The 17,975-nt window shown below is 30.0% G+C and overlaps 1 protein-coding gene across 5 annotated transcripts in view; it reads right to left on the bottom strand.

Annotated features, from left to right (window-relative positions):
- Window positions 1-8,698: 8,698 nt before the first annotated feature.
- LOC120425317 (protein sidekick) overlaps window positions 8,699-17,975 on the bottom strand; it is a 157,473-nt gene continuing 148,196 nt past the window's right edge. For all 5 annotated transcript variants that reach the window (XM_039589789.2, XM_039589792.2, XM_039589793.2 and 2 more), the window contains 3 exons: window positions 15,424-15,744; window positions 15,013-15,356; window positions 8,699-10,112 (listed from right to left, as the gene is read on the bottom strand). In XM_039589789.2, coding sequence (XP_039445723.1) covers window positions 9,870-10,112; window positions 15,013-15,356; window positions 15,424-15,744 — 908 coding nt within the window. In that variant the 3' untranslated portion in view covers window positions 8,699-9,869. The remainder of the gene's footprint in view (window positions 10,113-15,012; window positions 15,357-15,423; window positions 15,745-17,975) is intronic.

Below are 17,975 nucleotides of genomic sequence, written 5' to 3'. Positions count from 1 at the left end.
TGTCATTTTGGTTTTATTTTCATCGAAATTTCCATCAATTTAATAAAAATATTTTTCCAAAACACGTGTTTGCTCTTCACTTTGAATCTATGTCTACATGATTTTGAAACGAACCTTGTTCATCTCTTCTCATTGGAAACGAACCTTTCTGAATTATGGTTTGTGTCCCGAATGGTTGGTAAACGCCACCAACAATTCCCAGACAGAAAAGTGAGCCGAAAGCAGGCCAAAGGCGTTGGCCATCAGCACGCATTTTAAACAACTGCCGGGGGGTTCAATAATTATAAATTAGAGATAATTTATCGACATCATTTTAGATGAATTAAAATTAGCAATAATTCAATCAATTTAAGTAGGTATATAACTCAAGCGAGAAAAAAATAGATGAATTTAGCAAAAATAGTAAAACTTATTTCGATTCAGTTAAATTTAATTAAATTTGATGATAATTATAGTTACATCAAGTTGACTTAGTAACATTAAGGTAAATTTATTTAAATTAAGTTGAATTTAATAAAAATTAATTAGTTTCAGTTCAATTTAGAAAGATCTAGTTAAATGTTGCAAGAGTTTGTTGAAAATAATTGAACAGGTAAAACAATTATCCTTCCAATTTTTTATAAAATTTGGAACAAGTCACAATAAACTTAAATTGATATAAAAAAAATGGTTGAAATGAGTTAAAATTAGTGACATTTAGCAATTTTTTTAAATATGGTAAACATAGTTAAAATTAGTGTAATTAGGACATAAACTCATTCAAAGTAAAATTGAATTAACTCTGTTAATTTTAGTTGAATTTAGTTTAATTCAATGAATTTAGTTAATTTTCAATTTAAAGAATAGTTAAGTTTAGTGAAATTCAGTTAAATCAAGTCAATTTTAGTTAAATTAAGTTAAAATTAAATATATTGAGTTAAATTAGGCAATTTAGTTAAAATAAAATAAAATAGTAAAAATAAAATAAAATTAGTTTTAATCTTCTATTATTATAAAAAATTTCGACGGTTTTGTTCGAACGCGCATCAGTTGATAACGGAAAGTCGGATCGGAGCGCTCTTTGCTGCGTTGGGTTCGTATAGCTTCAGATTGTATGGGAAAAGTTGCGTAAAATTAAATTTTGATCACAGGAGGCTAAAAACGTCAAGAAGTGAAAAAATGACAAGACGAAGTTCTTCGGGTTAGCTTGTTAAATATAATTGAGAGAAATTAGCCAACATTTCAAAAATTAAAAGGGTAAATAATAATTCAAAATAGTTTAAATTACCTACTTGAAATATGTTAAAAAAGGAAATTATCAAAACTGTATTAAAATTTGTTAAAAATAGGTCAAAAAATCAAATCAAATAAAAATAGGTCAAATTAGTTAATTATGTCTTAGAAAAGTTTAATTTGGCTGAAAAGAGCTAAAATTTCTTAAATTTATATAAATTTAGTTAAATTCAATCAATCATAGTTAAATTTATCAAAATTGGTTCAATTTAGATAAATATATTTAAAAATAGTTATATTTTTCATTAAATTAGACTATATTTAGTGAAATTAGTTTAAAACAAGTTGAAATGAGCTAAAAATAGTTAAAACAAACAAATCTAAATTGGTTGAGATGAGCTAAATCTGGTTTAATTGAGTGAAAATTTGTTAAATCTAGTACAAATAGTTGAATTTCTTGAAATTAAGAAATATTTAGTAAAATTAAAACTAAATTGAAATAGATTAAGTAAATTTTATTTGAATTTTAAGTTAGTTAAATCAAGCAGAATTTAATTAAAGAAAGTTAAATTAAGTTAAATTCAAATATATTTAGTAAAATGGGTTACATTTGGTTTAGTTCAGGTAATTTTAATAATATTTAGTTAGTTTTATAAAATTTAGAGAAAATTAACAAACACTCATTAAGAAAATTGAAAAGGTGAAAAAATAAAAATATAAATTTGTGTAAATAAGTGAAAATGTGTATAAAAATAACCTGCCAAAACTTTGTAAAAATTTATTTAAAATAGTTCAAATCAGCATAAATAAGTTAAATTTGGCTGAAACGAGTTTAAATTAGTTCTATTTACATAAATATAGTTAAATTTTGTCAAACTTAGGTAAATTTATTAAAATCAAACTAAGTTCAATTTGATTGTATTTAGTTAAATTTAAATATGTTCAGTTCATTAATTATATTGAGTGAATTTGGTTAAATGCAATTAAAATTGGTAAAAGAAATAAGTTCAAAAAAATCAAATGAGTCAAATCAAGTTAAACGTTAAACGTAAGTTTTGTATTTTTTTTATAATTCCAATTAAATTAAGAAAAGTTTATAAAATTTAATTGAATTGCGTTTAATTGAGTTCAGTTTGATAAAAAAATAGTTATACTTTCAGTTTAATAAAGTTTTATTCAGTTAAACCAGCTTGAATTTATTTAAATTTAATTAAATCTGGTTGAATCTAGTGAACGAGTTAAATTTTTTGTTAAAAATAGACATATTTAAAAAATAATTGAATACACTGGAATTAAGTTATATTAAGGTAAATTTAGCAAACATTTGATAAAAACCAGTTACGTATATGGTTAAATATAGATAAAAATTAGTTAAAACTAGTTAAAATTAGTCTGAATTATTTAAAATTCGCTAATTTGGTTGAAATGAGTAGTTGAAATGAGTAATTTTAGGCCGCTAAGGGGCAATTTATTTTTCAAAAAACATAAAAAATTCAATGCAAATAGAAGTCAATCTAAAATGCCTTTTTGTATTGATGATTAAATTTAGCATGTTTGGGCTTGTTTAAACATTTTTTGAACTTTTATGAAATTACAATGTACAGCACCGCAAAAACATTTTTTTCACGCGAAAATCAAATTTTCGTCAATACTTAGAAATATTGGAAATTAATGCTTGCAAAACAACTGGACAGGTATAAAATGCATTTTAAAACACTTTTTTCAATAAAATGTTGACACCGTGACCTGCAGTTTCAATTTTTAAACATTTTTTTTTATTTTCCTGCCCCCTCCTCGACTTTAATCAGAGTCGAGGGACATTAAACTAAGTTCCGTTTAATTAACCCTTTACTGCCTAGCTATGTTTTTCGGAAATGTTTATTTGTTCTGTGTTCAGAAGGTCATTTTGAGCAACTTTTCTTCTACGGCAAACTTTACCTCTCTTGTTTTATGTTTTTTTTTGTTTCATTTTTAGTATTCATATTTGCATTTATCTTGTGGCACCTTTTGTCTATTTTTATTATTTTTATGTTTTAGAGCCACTTTTTCATTCTTATTTTATTGTTTTTCACATCTACCTCTAGAATAAAAACATTATCATTTAAATTGTTAAAACAATGTTTAGAGGCATAGTAGGGGTATTACAAAAATTATTGCATACTTATTTGTACAAAAATAGTTAAATAAAATTTAAATTAATTTTAATTTTATGTTAATGAAAATATTATTGAAAAACACAGCCAAATTTGACCCCAGAAAAAAAAATACATTTTTTAAACAAGTCACACTTCCAATCCAAAATTTTCTAAAATTTTAAGAGTTCTTCTTTTCAATTCTCTTTAAAAATCAAAATTTGGTTGAAAATTTGATTTTTTTTTTTTGCTGATCGAAGCCCGTCTAGAGTCTGGATTGGGTTGAAGAGGGTTAAACTTGAGCACCCCTAGCCATTCGAACCAATCTAGCTCGTTTATCCACGTTGGTTTATGTCTTGGCTAAATTGACCGACTCCATCTAGCGGAGCATCGAAAAATTCCACCAAACTACAGAGCGCTCCCGCTAATTTGGACTATCGTTGAATAAGTAATGTTTTAAAACTAGGATTTGTTTTCTTTCAAAAATAATAAAGCAAAGTTTTTTTTTTCACAATTAATTTATATATTTTTCTCGGCTTTCAAATGTACACATCCATCAACGATTTTCCGTGGAATTGTCCGGTTTGCTTAAGCTGAAAGTGTTGTTTTTTTTAACTTCAGTTTTACATGTATAGGTACAACTATTTTATTCGCATAAGTAGAAACGATTGTTTTTTGTTTAATGCTTTATCGTGGTGAGTTTTACGTAGATTTGCAGTTGCATGGATTGGGTTTATTTATGTGTGTGTGTATTCGATTGTATTTTGATATTCATTGTGTTGCTGTTGTTGCCTCATTCGATTACTATTGTGCTTTGATTGTTGATTGTTTTGCCTTCCTATTAATTTCTCTTTCTTTCTAACTACGTAAAAATAAGTGAGGAAACTTAAGGGGAAGCTTCCTTGCACAGTGGCCTTAAACCTATATTCGCTTCGTATAAACTTTATACAACGAAAAACACATTTACTTATTTTTCTACACATTGTTTTTATTTATAATTATTTATAAGTAGTTATTGTAACTAGATAAAGTGATTTCTTTTCAAATCGCGAAAAGACGCTTTTCTATTTGTTTTATTCGCTTTTAAATGTCGTTTCTTTTTCTTCCCTATATTTACAATCATTATTATTTGAAAAGGACACCCAACAAAATGGAGACCAATTACAAATGTTTTGTCTCGTCCCGTGATTAAGGCAACTGGAAAGAGTAAAAGTTGGATTTTGGACTAAACGATCGCACATTTGAGCACAGTTTCTCCTCCAGACTAGGGGCCATTCGTGATCAAAAGTATGTTTTAAAAATGTTCCGTAGCCGTGGAGGATTGTCGGGTTTGCGGTTTTTTAAAATACTGCAGTTTAAACGTAGATTTAAAAACAACAAACTGGGAATAAAATGGCAGTGAACAGGTTGTTTGTGGATTGTTTCGTAAGTACCGCGTAGTTGTTTTGACAAACGAAAAAAAAAAACAACAATATGGAAAACGAACAGTCGGGCAGTTTTTCTTAATCGTGTGTCTTTTGTGCCTTTTCTTTTTCAACTGCCTTAATTTTGTTGAATTTTATAGCTTTTTTGAGATCTAATAACACTTGTTTTCTTTTTCTTCGTTATTGCACTACCTGACATAATTGTGAGCAATTCTCTGAGGCTTAACAAAAAAGCTTTCCTTGTAAAGTTTTTATTTGACTGAAAACTTGTGGCACGTTTTTCCGTGACTAAAAAGTTTATTTTGAATTACTAGCTTGAAAATACATTACGGAAGAAACTACTATACTTTGCAAACAAATCAAAAAAAATCAAATCAAATTATTCGCTCTACAGCATTGCCTTGGCGTTCTCGATTGCGAGATTCCTACTCGAAACTAAGTGTCCGAAGGCTTGATTGTTGAGGCAATTGCAAACCTCTTTTTACACCTTAGCTTCCATCCACCCCGGGATTCGAACTGACGACCTTTGGATTGTTAGTCCAACTGCCTACCAGCGACTTCACCGAGGCAGGACCCAGGGAGACGACTCCTACACCTGGACTGAGCTAACGACCTAACCTTTTGGTTAGTCCGGGGCCAACATTTACTTCCCGTCCGACGGAAGGCGTGATCAGACAAATCTCGTCTCGAAAAATGCCACCGGGACCGTCTGGGATCGAACCCAGGCACACACACTTTGTAAACAAGAGTTTCTTTAAACCTTCCAGAAATAAAAAAAATATATATCTAAAATTTTGTAAAACTTTCTAGATTTTTAAGTATTAGTTTTACGCATTCTTCAAATTTTTCGTAATATTTAAATGTTTTTTAAAAGAAATTATCAAAAATCAAATACTCTTAGAAACTCTATGATTTCTGGAATATTTATTTATTTTTTTTTTTAAATAACCTCACACAGTAAAAAAAATAATAAAAGGCAAATATTTCAATATTTTTTTCGAATTTCTTAAACTACCTATTAAGATTACAATTAATAATTTCAAAAATCAAGTTCAACTTAAACAAAAATTAAAAAACTACCTATTTAGTTTAAGAAATGCGAAAAATATTGACATACCTATTTTCCTTTTATCATGGACGAACTTATATTATTAATTTTTACTGTGTGAGTTTTTTTTTGTTTAATTTTTTAAAGCTTTTTCCAAATTCTAAAGATCCTTAATAAAAAATTTAAGAATCAGCAGAAATGTTACAAATTGTTGATTTTTTTTAAGAATTAAAAAAAATAAAGAAATAATCATGATTATTGAATAGTTTTAAAAAAAATTGAAGCTTTCTTTTGCAATTTTCAAAGTAAATTTTGATTTTTTTATATCAACAAAAATCTTAAAACTAATTCCAACTTTTACAATATTGCGAACATCAAAAACATTGAATTTCCTAGAAATTCTTCAAAATTCAGAATAATTCATCAAAAAAAAAAAAGAATAAAAAAAATCTTGCAATATATTTCATAAAAACACTTTTAAAAAATCAAAAAAAAATTTCTTCATAAAAAATTAAGAAATGAAATAAAATACAAAACAGATAAATTTTTTTTTATATAAGCTACGAAAATTCTTCAACAATGTAAAGAAAGATAAGAAAGAACATTAAATAATTTCATTTATTATAAAAATTCGGAAAAAAATATAACAAATTTGAAATTATGACAAATATTTTTTTTGATCAAAAAACAAAAGAATTATAAGATTTAGAATATCTCCAAGTTTTTTATTCTGTTTGAAATTTTGAAAAAAAAATCTGAAAATGTTATTAAAAAAATAATTAAAATTTTACAGAATTTGAAAAACAAAAAAAATATTATTGACTTTTTTCAATAACATTTTCAAGAATTTTTCAAATATAATATTACAAAAAAGATAATTTTAAAGAAAGTTTACAAATTCTTAGACGTTCGGCAGAATTAAAAAAAAACCTTATTATTAAAATTTGAAAGAAGATTGTAGAATTCTTAAGATTTTGAAAGCATTAAACAAATTCAAAGATATTTTTTAAATAAGGGACTTTAAAGTTTTTAAAGAAATTTTAAGATGTTTTCAAAGAGTTTTTATGGTTTTAAAAAGTTTTTTCCAGTTTTAAACAATTTTGAAGAATTTTGAAGAATTTTTACCTTAAACAAAATCAGAGTTTTTAAGAAAATTTTAAGAATTTAAAAAAAAATATTTTTTTGAATCAAAAAATATAATTTGCAGGAGTTAAAAAATAAAGTATTTTTACTTTAAAATTATTTATTTAATTTAAATTTAAATTCAAGTTTAAAAAATAATAATAATGATTTTTAAGAACTTTTAAAAAATAAAAAATTTTACGTTTTAAATGTTTAATTTTTTTCAGAAATTTGAGGAATTTAAAAAAAAAAGAATTTTTAAAAAATTTATAAGATGTATCATTTTTTACAATTAAGAATTTAGAAAAAATCTCACATTTTCAAAAAATACCTTTTTCTAATGATTTTTTAAGAAATTTTAAGAATTTTTAAGATAAAAAGAAATAAAAAAAATTAAGAACCATTAACAATTTTGATTTTTTATGAACTTTCAAAAATTTTAGGATTTGAAATAATTTTAATGTTTTAAAAGAATTTCAAAAAGTTTTTTTGATCTTTAAACATTTTTGGATTTTGTTTTGTTTTAAGATTTTTTAAATAATTTTTGCTGAAATTTCAAAAACCTAAAAAAATATTTTTTTTAAATTTAGGCCGTTGCAAATATTTTTCAAAGTTTATGTCGCCCCCCTTCAAAGTTGCCCCCCCCCCCCCCCTCGACTTTGGTCAGAGCCGAGGGACATAAACTTCAAAAAATATTTGCAACGGCCTTAGTAATTCAAAAAAAACCTTTTCAAAACATTTTTTAATAAATTTTAAAAAAATTTAGAATATTAATTTTTTTTTGAGATTTTGGTAAATTTTTTAAGAATTAAAAAAAATGATTGATTTCCAAAAAAAAATTCAATAATTTTGAACTTTTTTTTATAAATTTTCAAAAATTTCAGGGCTCAAAAATATATTTCATGTTTTAAAAGAATTTCAAAAAGTTTTAAAGATCATTAAACATTTTTGGATTTTGTTTTGTTTTAAGATTTCATTTATTATTTTTTCAGAAATTTTAAGAATTAAAAAAAAGGAATTTTTGAAAATATTAATTTTTAAACAATTTTAGATTTTTTTTTTTCAATTTCAAGAAACAATTAATGTTTTTTAAATGATTTGTTAATAAATTTCAATAATTTTTATGATTTAAAAAAATAAAGAACTTTAAAACTTTATTGAGAATTTTTAATTATTTTGAACTTATTTTTATAAATTTTCAAAAATTTTAAGATTTAAAAATAGTTTTAATGTTTTTGAAGGATTTCAAAAAGTTTTTAAGATCTTAAAACATTTTTGGATTTTTTTTTGTTTTTAGATTTCTGAATTATTTTATTTAGTTTTTCCAAACTAAATAAATATATTTTTTTAAACTGTTCTTGTTACTGTAGTTTTTTTGTTTGTTTTAAACTCAATCAGAGTATTTTTTTTATTTTCAAAAATCAGTTTCATTTAGATTTTAGATTAAAGGATCTTTTAAAATAGGGATTTTTAAGTTTCGTTTACATTTAATTTTATAAAAAAAGTGATTTGTTTAAGTTTAAGAGAACAAAATATGAAATAATCTTGAAGCTGTTTTTTTCTATAATTAAAATGAAAACAGTTAATTCCTATAGTCCTCAAGATACAATTTGGATAATTTAAAAGCAACTTGTGTAGACATAAATAAAATGTTAGCCAAGAAAAAACTCACAAACTTTCAGTCAATTTTCCACAAAGTTTACTCACCCTCAGCAGAATTGCTCGTTTTTTTTAAACTAACTTTTTCCAGTAAATATTCCTTCTTTTTTTTTTGTTAAAATCAAGTAGTTCTCCACACTTTTTCTAGCAGCGCCCGTAATCTACCTACTTACATCTTATGGCTCTTTCTGTTCTACACTTATTCCACTAACTAATTTCCTAACCTCGATTAATTTCAGCGGTCGTATTGGTATTGTACATAACAGCAATCCTTGTGTCGGTTGTGTGATTTAGACTTTCTCTCCACAAAAAAAAACCCTATCATATCGTGTACTTGATCGCATCGCGCGTGGAAAGTTTTCTCTTTAAAGACGGTGTAGAAAACTAATACAAATTCGGCTCGAAACTAAATCTTACCCTTTAACACTGGAACGCCCAACGCATGTCCAACTTACACGGACGCCCAAGCCTCCCAAAAAAGTTGGAACGGCAACTTCAACTCGCTGGTTCTCGGACATAACTCAACCATTCGGGACGATTCTTGTTTCCAGGGATTTGTAAGAATGTCTAGATGATCCCAAAATTTTGCAGAACTTGATTTGAACAAATCTGTAATTTCTGCGACCGAAAACATCGTTCCACCTTTTTTAAAACGACTGCCTCCGCGGAATTTTAAGCGAATTTTTTTTTACTCGCGAAAAAAAAAGTTGGAACGATGTTTTTGATCGCAAAAATTAAAGATTTGATCAAATTGAGTTCTGCAAAGTTCTAGAATTATATAGACATCCTAACAAATCATTAGAAAGAAGAATCATCTTGATTGGTTGAGTTATACTCGAGAACCAGCGAGTTGAAGTTACCGTTCCAACTTTTTTGGAGCCTTGGGCGTTGGAATGTTAAAGAACGCTTTTTGTTTTTGCTTTTAAAAAAAATCAGTCACATTTTGTTTGATTATGCATTATTCGAAAACGCGCTCTCTCCCTCACACACACACTCAGCTTCTCACTCGCTCTTCCTCGAAAAAAAAAATTCGCGTCTTCTCGTCTAAATGTTCAGTTGTAAAACGTTTGTATCACAAGCAAGTTTCCCTCCGTCACCTACTCCTAGCTATCAGGACGCGAGCTGGTTCTCGCTGCGACTGCCCACGATGACCGCGGCATGGTGCGGACAGTGGTGAACCTTCCCGCCGCCGCCATTCGCCACCATCGTCGTCGTCCTGGTCTTCAACCGCGCGTCCAGCTCGTCCATCAGGATGCCCTCACAGGACGAGGGTCATACGAAGGAGCTGAAGCCGGGCAGCGGCGCCCGCGACCGGGCCATGTTGTTCATGATGATCTGGCCCCCGTTCAGGGACATGACGGCGCTGCCCTCCGGCTCCGAGTCCGTGTAGCTCGAGTAGTTGCGGACGGGCTTCTGGCGCTTCCAGGACTGCCGCAGCGAGTCGTTCACGTTGGCGTAGTGGTTCACGAACGAGTGCGGGTCCGAGCGGACGCTCTCGTTCTCGCTTTCGGAGGCCTGGCGGGGAAGGGGAGAGAGGAAATGGAATTTGGGTTAATTTTTGGATTTAAATTTATTGATGAAAATGGCTTTATTAGAAAAAGTCCAAATTAAGTGTTTTCAGTCCTTTCAAAAAGATCTTCTTGATTCTGAAAATTTGAAATTTTTGTGTTCAAAGACAAATTTATGGGAAATTGGACGAGCTTTCCGATAGAAATATTTTCGAGATTGAAAAATCAAGTCAAAAACCATCAAAAAACCCATTTTTCCAACATTTTTATTTCTAAAACCGCTGTAACTTCACAAAGATTGGACTTAGGACAGTGGTCAATATGGAGACTTTAAGTAAAATTGTCTGGAGAATCGACTCTCGTGTTCGGTTTTTGAAAATGTTGATGTTTAGAGCACTTTTGAAAAAAAAAAAAAAACAGTTTCAGTAAATGTTTATTTTTATTTTTTTTATTTGAGTCAATCCTGCATTTTTCGTGAGTCTTTTTGTAACATGTTAGGCTATTTTCACAAAAAATTCCTATTTTGGGCTGGAATTGCTCTATAATAATGTTTCAAATGGGTTTTCAACAACTTTTCCTCCAATTTCAATTAAATTTGAATAAATTTTGGTCTTTCAGAATCAGATGCTCAGATAAGAACCTAAATTTCATGAGTTCGAATCCCGAGGCAGACGGTTTTTAAGTGCAAAACTAGTTTGAGGCTCAGGCTATAAAACATTTTGACGAAATTACTATTTTCAATCACATTTTAACTTTTAATGAAATAGTTTTTTTTTAAACACAATGTTTGTTTCGAATAATCGTATAATCGGGATCAAAGTACAAAACAAAGTAACAAAAATTAAAAACTAACTTTCAACATTTTAAAATCAAGACTAACAATTCAAAAGGGCGTAATATTGAATGTTTGGCACTTTTGAAATGTTAGTATCCATTAAAAAAATATATATTTTTTTAAAGATTGGAAAATTTCACGAATGTTTCATATTTTAACATTGTAAATTGGACCATTAGTTGCTGAGATATCGACATTAGAAAATGGTGGGTTGTTCCTATTTTTAAACCTTTGCATGGCAATATCTCAGCAAATAAGGGTCGTATCAACAAAGTTCAAAAAAGCAAAAAATAGAGAATTTTCTCAGCTTTTCAAAAATATTTTTTTCAGTGGTGGGCAAACATGGGCACTATTTTAAAAAAATCAATAACTGCGACTATTTTCAAAAAAGTTACATAAAATTGGCTATAACTTGAAAACGGTGCACTTTATCAAAATTTCACTAAAGTACTTTTTGATAGCAAATTTGATTTTATTTATACATCAACAATTTTGTAATTGTCTGCTTTACAACATTGTACAACATTGTTGCACTGTAAAAAAAATACAAAAAAAAATTAAATGAAAATTTTATTCTGGGTGAAAAAATGTCCCTTCTTCCTATTGCAGATTCAAAAACAACATCAAACGTACCTTAAAATTGCATGTCTATTATTTTTAACAACGGAGTACAATACAAAAAATAATGGCATTTTATGAAAAAAAATTATATTTTACAAAAAAAAATCTTAAATAATGTTAAATAGTAAATAAAATTTGGCTTCGTTTAGCACCCATATTGCATATTTAGATATTTTTTTTGTATTTTCGATAAATTTAATATTTTGTTATTTTTTTATATTTTACAAAAAAAATGCTTAAATAAAGTGAAAAAGCAAACAAAGTTACGCTTCGTTTGATACCCATTTTGCATATTTTGAAAATATTAGTATATTATTAGAAAATATTAATTTGTGAAAATTCTAGCATTTTCAAACAAATAACTCTAATATAGTTAAAAAGCATACAAAATTGCGCTTCTTTTGTTACCCATACTGCAAATTTAATGGAGTACTTTCGAAAAATACGATGTTAAAAAAAAAGTATTTAAAAAAAACTTTTAATCTGAAAAAGCAAACCGAATTAGCTTCGTTTGATATCGCATTTTTTTTTTAAATTTTAGTACTTTCGAAAAAATACGGTATATTGTGAACAATTTTGAGTACATATTGTATTTTGAAAATAACTAGATATTCAAAAAATATATTTTTTGTGAAAGCATTGAAAATTTAAAATAATTCAACCATATTAAGTCCATTCTAGATAAATTTAAGTAAATGCGTTTTCGTCCACTATCGGCGATAAAAACCCATAGAAACTACTTTAAAAAAAATCTCAATGAGTTTTGAATTAAGAATTTTTAAATTACTGGAATTTTTAAACTCCAAAGTTTTTAATTAATGGATTTTAAAATATTATTCCAAAGTTTAGGTCACCCCCTTGTCAATTTTTCCTCGAAAAATTATTGGCAAAACAATTTGTTTTCAAAAAAAAACTTTGAAATTTCAATAGGGACGTGGCGTTACATCGTGCTGCCACCTGGTTTTTTAAGCGCAAGAGTGGAAAAGTGCTGAGTCATCGTCTAAAAATAGACGGCGTCCTATCTCGCCCAGCAAAATGAAGTCGATAAAGTAGTCGGTTTCGATGAGAAAAAGTGGAAAACGTGGTCTAAAAATAGCGACGCCATCCCCCTATGGAAGCAGACGTGCAATGATATATAAGTTGTACTTAAAAATATGTGTATTCACCGGATTGTTGAAACCATAGTTTATATTTTTTAATGTTTTAATTTTACTGTTTTAGGCAATAATTTAGCAAAGAAATCTCTGAAAAAAAAAACTCAACAAAAACTATTTTTTCATTAAAAGGGTTAAAAACCTTAAAAGTGAAGTGCGATTTTTTTTGTTAGAAACTTTTAAATGTACGAAAATCTCCTTACTTCTTTGGGTTTGGGAGTTTAGGTGGTGTTAAGATGACAAAAAAAAACGCCATATTTTCGGTCGAATTTCAGTGTTGCCAATTTTCTGAAAAAGCAATGATTAATTTTTAAACGATGAAATAGGTTTGTTTTACTTAACTTTTAAAAGTTGAATCAAGTTTGTAATTTTTACAGGAAATTTTAATATTAGGCACCGTTTAATAGTTATATCAACACAATATTATTTTATTTATTTTTTTGTAAAGAAGATCAAAAATGTCCTGTAAATTTGCCTTGAAAGCAAAGCGAAAATTCTATCAGCACTTTCACTAAGTATATGTTTTTTGATAATGTAGTATGTTAAAACCGTATATTTAGAAAAATCCCAAATTTCCAAATGAAGCGAAATTTGGTATGCTTTTTCACATTTATTAGAGTTAGTTCTTTTTTTTTTTTTTTTTTGGTAAAACACTAAAATTTTAACAAAATACCGTTTTTTTGTTGCGAAAATACTCAAATTTTCATAATTTCCAATATAGGTCCAATATAGGCCATTGGGTATCTAAGGAAGCGAAACGTTGTTCATTTTTCGGTGGTTTTTGGCCATTTCTATGAGACAGATTTGATCCTCGTAAATATGTTTACTGGAGTGCTCTTTCAATGTCCCATAAGTTTGCACTTGACAGCATTTCAATTCAACTCGTTGTAAGGCAAACTTATAGGAAATTGGACGAGCTTTCCAAAAAACGACATTTTTATTTTAAAAACCACTGTATCTTCACAAGAATTGGACTCATGACAATAATCAATATTGAGACTTTTTTTTATAAAAATGGTCTGGAGAACCAATTCCCGAGACCGATTTTTGAAAATTGTGTATGCTTAGACCACTTAAAAAAACAAGTTGTATTGTTAATTTGATTTTGGTTAACCGCGGTGGATTTTCTTGAAATAATTCGAACTGTCAAAAATCCACCAAAGCATCTATAGATGGTATGGGAGCGTTCTTTTATTACGTAACGCAGTAGGGGGGTAGGGGGGTCGGAGGCCGTGTTACGCTCCATACAAAATTTTTAAAATTTGTATGGAAATTTTGTTACGAGGGGGGGGGAGGGGGTCTAAAAGTCCGATTTTTCGCGTTACGTAATAAAAGAACACTCCCTATACCACATTTCAAAAGTATCCATGGATACTTTTGAAATGTGGTATACCATCTATAAGGCTTTCTAGTCAGAAATTTACCAACACATTCAAAGTATGCTTACATGACAGCTGGACGTTTGTTTGCATCAGGTTTCCTATCTCTTTCTAGCAAGAATTTTTTGTCAGGCGACTTCTAGCTGGTTTTTTTGACTGACTGCCCGATATGTCAGCCAACATACTTCGCAGGGCTGTGACAGCTACAGCTCGATCATTGTTTGCATCAGAACACTGTGACGAGGAGTTCGTCATTTTTGAGTAAAATTATATTTTTTTCACTGGGCCTAGAAAGCCTTATAGATGCTTTGGTGGATTTTTGACAGTTCGAATTATTTCAAGAAAATCCACCGCGGTTAACCAAAATCAAATTAACAATGCAACTACAGTTTTTATAAATGATTTTTGTATTATTTAAGGAAAGTTGCTCCATCCTGTATTTTTCGTGAGGCTTTTTGCAACATCTAAGGATATTTTTACAAACAAATTTGAACAAAAAAAAATAGTGAAATTATTTTCAAATTTTACATTTAAACAGAACAACGTCATACAAGTGGAGTGTTTTTTTTTATTTAAGTGTATTTTTTTTAGAGAGAGCCCATCCAATTTCTTACGAGTTTGTCTTTGACCACTTTTTGTAGGATGCAACCCAGTCACGACGCTCTAGCAGGATTCTAACAGAGTTCTCATAGAGCTGGAGGGTCGGGTACAACCGATTCCCTATTCGGCATGGAATTGCTTTTTATTATAAGGTAGATCAAAGGACCAAAAATTTAAAATAAACAAGAGAACAAATGTGAATTTTAGAAAGATTATTTGTGATGGCAAATAACAAAAAACAACAAATTTTAGAACACTTAATTTCTTAAAATATAAAAAAAGGTACTCAAATCCCAATCTTCAATCCTTAAAACTCACCTGCGAATCGCTCGAGCTCACTTCCGACGGCTTCTCCGTCACGCTGCTGTCGTCCGGATTCTCGTCGTAGCACTTCAGGCTCTCCTCGTCGCTGTGGTACGCCACCGACGCCGGCGATGGCCGCGGCGGACTCTTCCCCAGCGAAGCGGCCGCCGCCGCCGACGTCTGCGGCTTTCTGCTTCCCCCCAGGATCGTTCCCGTCCTCCTGCCCAGCGTGCTCGTCCCGTTCAACGTTCCGTTCTGGCTCGTTACGCCGTGCCGCGATCGGTACAGTTCCAGCGCCAGCTCTTGCCGCTCGTCGATCGACATCGCCATCGATTCCTCCAGGGTCTTTTGGGCTTCCTCTGTGAAAACGTTGGGAAAATCTTGTTAGTTTAGACGATTTTTTGGCTATTTTAGCTAAATACTCACGCTTATACTTGTAACTCTTGCTCTTGACGCACAGCACCGCAATGACCATGATGATGATGATGATCGAAGTGGCGGCCAGCGCCACCATGAACCAGGTCTGCCGGTAGAACGGCTTCTGCTGCAGGTATCCGTACTCGAGGTACAGCTTCGACGGCGTCAGGATCGCGTCGTCCGAGTACACCGGACAGCTGATGCCGTACCGGTTGTACGCGATCACGCGGAATTTGTACGCCGTCGAGGGCAGCAAGCTCTGGAAGCTGACGGTGAACTCCTGGATGGGACCGTTGGTGGTTCGGGCGACCGTCTCCCACCGGGAATCGTCTGTTGTTTTTTTTTTTGTGGGTGGAGGAAATGAGGTTAGATATTTCGATGGGATTGAAACGGGGATTTATTTCAGTGTACACGGAACAAAAGGTTATGCGTTATCAGAATTAGACAAACAACACAAATAGCAATTAAGGAGCTATTAGACTATGGCAAACAAACAAACAAACTTGCACTTTTTTGTGTTTGACAGTTAGATGTTAGATGACAGTTAGTGCCAAACTCGAAAACATGGCAAGCTGTCAAACTGTCAAAAAGTATGTTTGTTTGTTTGTTGTAGTCTAATAACTCCTTAGGTATGGCAAGCATATGATAAAAACAGCATAAAAGAAATAAGGAATTACTAATTAAATGTACCAGTACCAAACAAAAATAGACAACAAACTTTTCGAAAACACACAAGCAAAAATTATCGATTGAAAAAAAACATGCAATAAGAATATCAAAAAGTATCTACACAAATCTCAAGAGGAAGGTGAGAGTGGTTATGTTATAGGCAAGACCAATATGACAAATAACTAAAAAGTGCTTGAAAATATGGCAGCGTTGACAATTTTAAATATCAGCGATTCCACGTCAAATCAGCAGGTTTCAGAACAAAAGTACTTCGATTTGGCTAAAATTTGGCATAGAAGTTCCATAGCCAAAATTAATAACATATGAACCTGCTCTAAATGTTCCGGATCAGGGAACCTGTGGAAATTATATATTTTTTATTAATGTTATGAAGCAGTTTTTATTAAGACATTTTCAATGTATCTGGAAAAAATCTGAATTGATTCAAAATCAAAATCAGAAATGTGGCCAAGTGGCCAACGGTAACCTGTTCTGAATGTTCCGGATCATGGAACCAGTGGACTTTTGACATTTTTTTAATTTTAAAGGCAGTTTTTTATTAAGAAATTTTCAAGGTTTCTGGAAAAAATATGAATTAATCCGAAATATAAATAAAGGTGTTGTTGAAGCATTCTTTGCTACTTCATATTCATATTACCACAAAAACATGGCCAAGTGGCCAACGGGAACCTGCTCTGAATGTTCCGGATCAGGGAACCTGTGGAAATTATATATTTTTTATTAATGTTATGAAGCAGTTTTTATTAAGACATTTTCAATGTATCTGGAAAAAATCTGAATTGATTCAAAATCAAAATCAGAAATGTGGCCAAGTGGCCAACGGGAACCCGTTCTGAATATTCCGGATCAGGGAACCAGTGGTCACTTGAAATGTGTATTAATTTAAAATAGCATAATTTAATCAGGAAATTTTCTAGTTTTCTACAAAAATCAGAATTATTTAAAATCAGAATCAGAAATATGCCCAGGTAACCAACAGGAACCCGTTTTAAATGTTCTGGATTAGGGAACCAGTGAACATTTGAAGTTTTTATCAAGTTTTCAAAAAACATGTTTAGATTAATGAAATTTAAAAATTCCTGTAAAAATTAGGAACATATTCGATATCAGAATTAGAAATATTGCCAAGTGGCCTACGGGAACTCGTTCTGAATGTTTCGGATCATGTTACCAGAGGAAATTTGAATTTTTAATTAATTTTAAAAATGCATATTTTAATTAATGAAATTTTTAAATCCCTGGAAAATCTGAATGTATTTAGAATAAGAAATAAAAATGATGCCAAGTGGCCGACTGTTCCGGATCAGCGAGCCAGTGGTCACTTGGCATATTTTAATTTAGAAATTTTCTAGATTTCTAGAAAAATCTGAATTTATTTGAAATCAGAATTGAAAATGTTGTCAAGTGGCCAACGAGAATCTGTTCTGACTGATCCGGATCAGGGAACCAGAAATCACATAAAAAGTTTATTAATTAAATAAAAAACATTTTTTTAATTAAGAATATTTCTAGATTTCTAGAAAAATCTAAATTTATTTTAAATCATACTTCAAAATTTTGCCAAGTGGCCAACGTGAACCTGTTCTGACTGGTCACAATGTTTATTAATTTAAAAAATATATATTTATTTTACTGATTTGTTTTAAAGTTTTGGAAAAAATCACAGTTTATTTAAAATCAGATTTAGTAAAATTGCCAAGTGGCCAACGGAAACCCATTCTGAATGTTCCGGTTCAGGGAACCAGTGGTTATTTGAAATGTTTATTAATTAAAAAAAGCATATTTTAATAAGGAAATTTTCTAGTTTTCTAGAAAAATCTGAATTTATTCAAAATCAGAATCAGAAATGTGGCCAGGTGACCAACAGGAAC

Source organism: Culex pipiens, chromosome 1, assembly GCF_016801865.2.
Source record: "Culex pipiens pallens isolate TS chromosome 1, TS_CPP_V2, whole genome shotgun sequence".
NCBI lineage: Eukaryota > Metazoa > Arthropoda > Insecta > Diptera > Culicidae > Culex > Culex pipiens.
This window is presented reverse-complemented; position numbering and strand designations above follow the sequence as displayed.